Source organism: Otolemur garnettii, unplaced genomic scaffold (assembly GCF_000181295.1).
Source record: "Otolemur garnettii isolate 467f Iridium unplaced genomic scaffold, OtoGar3 scaffold00039, whole genome shotgun sequence".
Lineage (NCBI taxonomy): Eukaryota > Metazoa > Chordata > Mammalia > Primates > Galagidae > Otolemur > Otolemur garnettii.
Genome location: NW_003852434.1, coordinates 7178396 through 7183451, shown reverse-complemented (window position 1 = coordinate 7183451; position 5056 = coordinate 7178396). Strand labels below are relative to the sequence as shown.

At 40.5% G+C, this 5056-nt stretch overlaps 1 protein-coding gene across 1 annotated transcript in view; it reads left to right on the top strand.

Annotated features, from left to right (window-relative positions):
• Window positions 1-5056, top strand: part of ENOPH1 (enolase-phosphatase 1) — a 37020-nt gene that overhangs the window by 24589 nt on the left and 7375 nt on the right. Inside the window, exons 3-4 of the mRNA XM_023513346.1 lie at window positions 1267-1469; window positions 4343-4587. Coding sequence (XP_023369114.1) covers window positions 1267-1469; window positions 4343-4587 — 448 coding nt within the window. The remainder of the gene's footprint in view (window positions 1-1266; window positions 1470-4342; window positions 4588-5056) is intronic.

The following is a 5056-nucleotide window of genomic DNA, read 5'->3' as shown; positions in this document are numbered from 1 at the left end:
CTGTCTTGGTCTTAACAAGGTCTTGCTCTGTCACCCAGGGTAGAGTGCAGTGTCATCATAGCTCACTGCAAATTCAATCTCCTAGGCTTCAGCGACCCTCCTACCTAAGCCTCCCAAGTAGCTGGGACGATAGGGGTCAGCCACCATGCCCTGTTAATTTTCTCTGTTTTTAGCAGATACAGGGTCTTGCTCTTGCTCTTGCTCAGGCTGATCTCAAACTCCTGACCTCCCAGAGTGCTGGGATTACAGGCATGAACCACCTCACCAGGCCTTAGTTAGTTTTCTATATTGGATACCATGGAATGTTCTCTGTATGTTTTTAGTGTTAGGAGTTAGGATTGGAAATACAGGAATATTCTTTGGAGAGTGGAGTATTTGGGTTTGTTGAATGTTTTGGATAACTGAGAGTTAATCTGTAATACAGTAAATCCTTAACATTTTTGGCAGGTTAATGGGGTCTTGGAAGACTTTAAGTAAAATGATGTCTAACATTGATCAGACCAGTTTTTTTCTCATCAATGTTATAGCAAAATGATGTTGAAGGAAAAAAACATTATTTGAGAACCTTCTGTATGTCTTTCACTTAAATTCACAGTTCCTAAGAACCTGTGATGATGTTGAGTGAAGACTTAGGTGCAATCCTCCCTTACCTCTTTTTTTGTTGCAACCCTTGTTGAATCATACATATTCCCTATTATGGTAAATAACTGTACATATACGTGTACTTTAGAGATTAGACTGCATTGTCACAAGGTCCAGTTCTAAATGACTAGTACCATTTTTGCAAGATGTGGGCAATTGTAGGAAACTGAATGTGAACCAACCCCAGTACTCCACTAGCTTCTTTTCACTGAATTCCAGGCATAAACAAATTTATGACATTTTCTTTGTTTCTTTTTCACTTAATTATAGTGCAGAGAAAGTGATCAAATTTAATTGAAGTCCTGGTTTGTTGACTCTAGTGAGTCAGTCAGCAAACTGTCTTACTCTGCCATTCTGTGCTCTTCCTTCTCAAGCATAAACCATGGAAGAGCTCAGAATGACAGAATAAGATAGCTCCAGCAGTTCAGGAAAGGTAGTGTACATTTATCTATCCAGTTTCTTCCAGGAATTGTTTGTATCAGCTCCAAAGCATAGGAAACTTTAATTTGCAGCGGTGGTATGGTTAATGAGAATTGGAGAAAGTTGGTCTGCTTGGTTTTGGGTTCTCATTTTAAATGATCTTTTTTAGAGTAAAAAAACAAACTGTGTTTTTCTGACTTACAGGCTGAGGAAGATGCCCACCTGGATGGGGCTGTTCCCATCCCTGCAGCGTCTGGGAATGGAGTGGATGACCTGCAGGAGACAATCCAGGCTGTGGTAGACAACGTGTGCTGGCAGATGTCTGTGGACCGAAAGACCACTGCCCTCAAACAGCTGCAGGGCCACATGTGGCGGGGAGCGTTCACTGCTGGGCGCATGAAAGCAGAGTACGTGCTTATGTTAGCCCAAACATTTCACCAGCCCCAAACTCAAATTTGTTTTTCTAGTCCTCTCTTCCCAGTGTAAGCTGAATAATTAGTAAAACCAATTAAATCAACATTCTTTTTGTTCTAACAAGTAATTATTTTATTTTATTTTTTCAAAGCTGAGCTAAAGCATTTCACCCAGCTGAAATCCACAGACCTATATGTCTGGCTTTGTGGGATGGTTGAAAGACTTTTAGTCCCAGTTTAAAACAACTTCCTGTAAAACTGCTTCGAACTAAGTCATACTTGGTCCTCCGCATGTGAGTGACAGTAACATTGGGCTGCTCTCCAGGTACGCTGGTGACTTGCTTTTTGCTCTGCTAGAGAGTAAGAATGCTATGGGATTATGTACCCCATTATTTTGGAGTCACTCAGAGAATGTCTGCACTGCTACTTTTACTGTGCTCTTTTGAGCAACTTCCACAAATCCTTTTAGTCTTATTTGTAGAGTTCCTGATAATACTGAGGTGCGTTATAGTATTGCTGAGAAGGTCTTAATAAGATATGACCCTAAGGATTTTAGTCTGTTGTCTGATGTAAACCCTAAGATTCAAGATCGTTTCCAGCTGCCTGTATTTCCTTTGTATTTCTGTCAAACGACATGTTATTGTTTTATTTATATACTTTATAAGGAGCTTCTACATTTTAAATTTCAGGATATGACAAAGATCTAGGAATACCAGCTGGGTTCATGTAGTAAAAGACACAAAAGAGCGGGCCCAGGAGACGGTGCTCTTAGCAGGGACCCTTCTGCTGATCTTTGTTCTGTAATTACAAAACCAGGGGCTTGGCATACATGACCTTAAACTGCTAAGGTACTGCTTTGGAGCAGTAACAATCTCTACAAATCTAATGTGGGAAATTCTGGGTCCATGACTGCAGAGAAAGCGCACTTACAGTGACATGTCCTGGCTTTCAGTAGGTTCATCTCTCCTGCAGTTAGGACATGCTAAGGACATGTTCAGTGGAAGATTTCTAGTTGACATTTTCTTTTTATTTATCTATTTTTTATTGAATAGTAACTGTGTACATTAATGCACTTCTGGGGTACAGTGGGGTATTTTCACAAACAATCCGAAACACTTCCATCAAACTGGTTAACATAGCCTTCACGTAATTTTCTTAGTAACTGTGTTAAAACGTTCATATTCTACTCATGGAAAGATTCACTTGTACCCTTGTAAGATGAACCACAGAAGTGAACCCTCGAATATCCCTCCCTCCACCCATTCCCCCCTCCCTCCCCCTTCCCCCGTATCCTTAGGTTGTTATTAGGTTATAGCTTTCATATAAAAGGTATAAATTAGTTTCATGACATTTTCTATTTAATATTTTAAAGATGACTGGTTTCACAACCGAAGTTCCTTATGCTTCTCTTTTCAACCTTTTTGTGGTGTTATTTCCTCCATTAACATAGAAGACACCGTGACATTTGTAAAAGAGAGTGTCAGGAGTCAGAAAATCAGATGCTGTTTGGAAATTTGCCGTGTGAGATAGGGCTACTCTCTTAACTGCTACTTATGTATTTTTTTCCTATGGACTAAAATGTTAGGTTTTCTTAGTTCTCAAGAAATGTAGTTCCAAATAACGACAACAACAAGAACAACAAAATAGCCAGGCGTTGTGGTGGGCACCTGTAGTCCCAGCTACTTGGGAGACTGAGGCAAGAGAATCGCTTAAGCCCAAGAGTTTGAGGTTGCTGTGAGCTGTGACACCACGGCACTCTAGCAAGGGCAATATAGTGAGATGAGACTCTGTCTCAAAAAAAAAAAAGAAAGTAGTTCCATTTTTAGCTAATCAGAGTTTTATAGTTGTCAGCTCCCAAACCTTTTTTTCAATCATTTTGGGTACAGCTCTTTCTAAGAGCATTCTCATGTCCCTTAAAATGTACTGGATTAATGTAATCTTTTCTTGTGAATGACATCAGAGATCATGTAATAGTTTAACATAATTGCTACTGTGTGCTTTTTTGAGTTCCTTGGGAATTTAAAAGCTACTCTTTTGGGTTTGTTTGAGACAGAGTCTCTCACTCTCACCCTCCCTAGAGTGCTGTGGTGTCAGTTACCTCAAACTCTTGGGTTCAAGTGATCTTCTTGCTCAGCCTCCCAAGTAGCTGGGACCACAGATGCCCACCACAACGCTCAGCTATATTTTTTGGTTGCAGCTGTCATTGTTGTTTGGCAGGCCTGGGCTGGATTCGAACCCACCACCTTAGGTGTATGTGGCTGGCGCCTTAGCCGCTTGAGCTACAGGTGCTGAGCCTTCATTTTATTTCTAAAGCAAATGTTAAATAATGAAACTCCTTAGTCGTTGGTGACTGTTTACTGAATATAGATAGGAACTTCTTTTCTGCTCTCTGATGGAAGAGGCAATAGGTGAGAATTGACAAGATATGATAATTACCAACTGAATTTGCTAATAATTTTATTTGCCAATTATCAAGTGAAACAAACCGAGAAAAATAAAATGTGCAAAATCAACTGTTAATTTCTTGAAAGTTAAAAAAAAAAACCCTTAATATTGCCTAAATTTGTCTTTGAGCACATTATTAGATTGGTTTTTAGTCTGTGAAAAGCTCTGAAAACATTCAAAGGATCACATCAGAATAGCTAATCCTAAGTATGAACTTACTTTAATTACTGTTGGTTAAATTAGCAAGTTACAAATTTGACTGCAATTATTCAGAGAGGACAAAGACATATGATAGCTTGAGTAGAATTTCATAATGTTTTTATTAGAAAGTGAAAGTTTCGGAACACCCAGGAAGTGACTGGGCTGGGAGCTGTCCCCGGTTCTCTGCTCTGCTCTCTAGGGTGCCTCCCGGGGTCCCTCAGACCCTGCCCCACTCCCACTTATGTGGTCATTGCCTCGACCCAGGCTCTGACCCCAGCCAGTCACTCTGGAGCAACCATGTCATCTGACGTCAAAGGCTACAAGCAGGACTGCGCAGTGCTCACTGCAGAGATCACCAGCAAGATCGCGAGGGGCCCCGACACCTGCCTGGGATATTGGCTTGAAGCCAGGATCTCTGAACTTAGCCCCCACTCATCTCCCGAAGTCCCAGTTAGTTCTGGAGGAGGTGGAGGATGTCTTAAAGAGGTTTATGAGTCCAAGTGAAGGAACAAGAGGGGAGAACCAAGGTAGCATGTACCAACCAACTCTACTACCTCAAGAGATTTTTGTGGCGCAAGTGGCCGATGGCCTCATCACTTCCTGGTACATCATCTCACCTCTTCAGTTCTTCTTGTCTGCACTGCCTAAGATCATCCTGATTTTTATTGTGATTGTTGTAGGAAACTACTTCCATTGAATTGAGTCCCAGAGCTTAGATTTTCAGGACTGTGGTTTCAGTTGGATTTTTTTGCTGATTTATAATTTTAATTGTTTTAGCAGGAGAAACTTTTCTTCAGGCTAATAGCTTTTGTATTGGGCAACTGTTATGCAAACTAACAAAGCCATCCGCATTTGCGAAGTTGTAAAACTGTTTCCAAGAAAATAGATTTTGTTACAATTGAGTTTTTCTTGGCTTTATTTTATTTTTTTTTTTT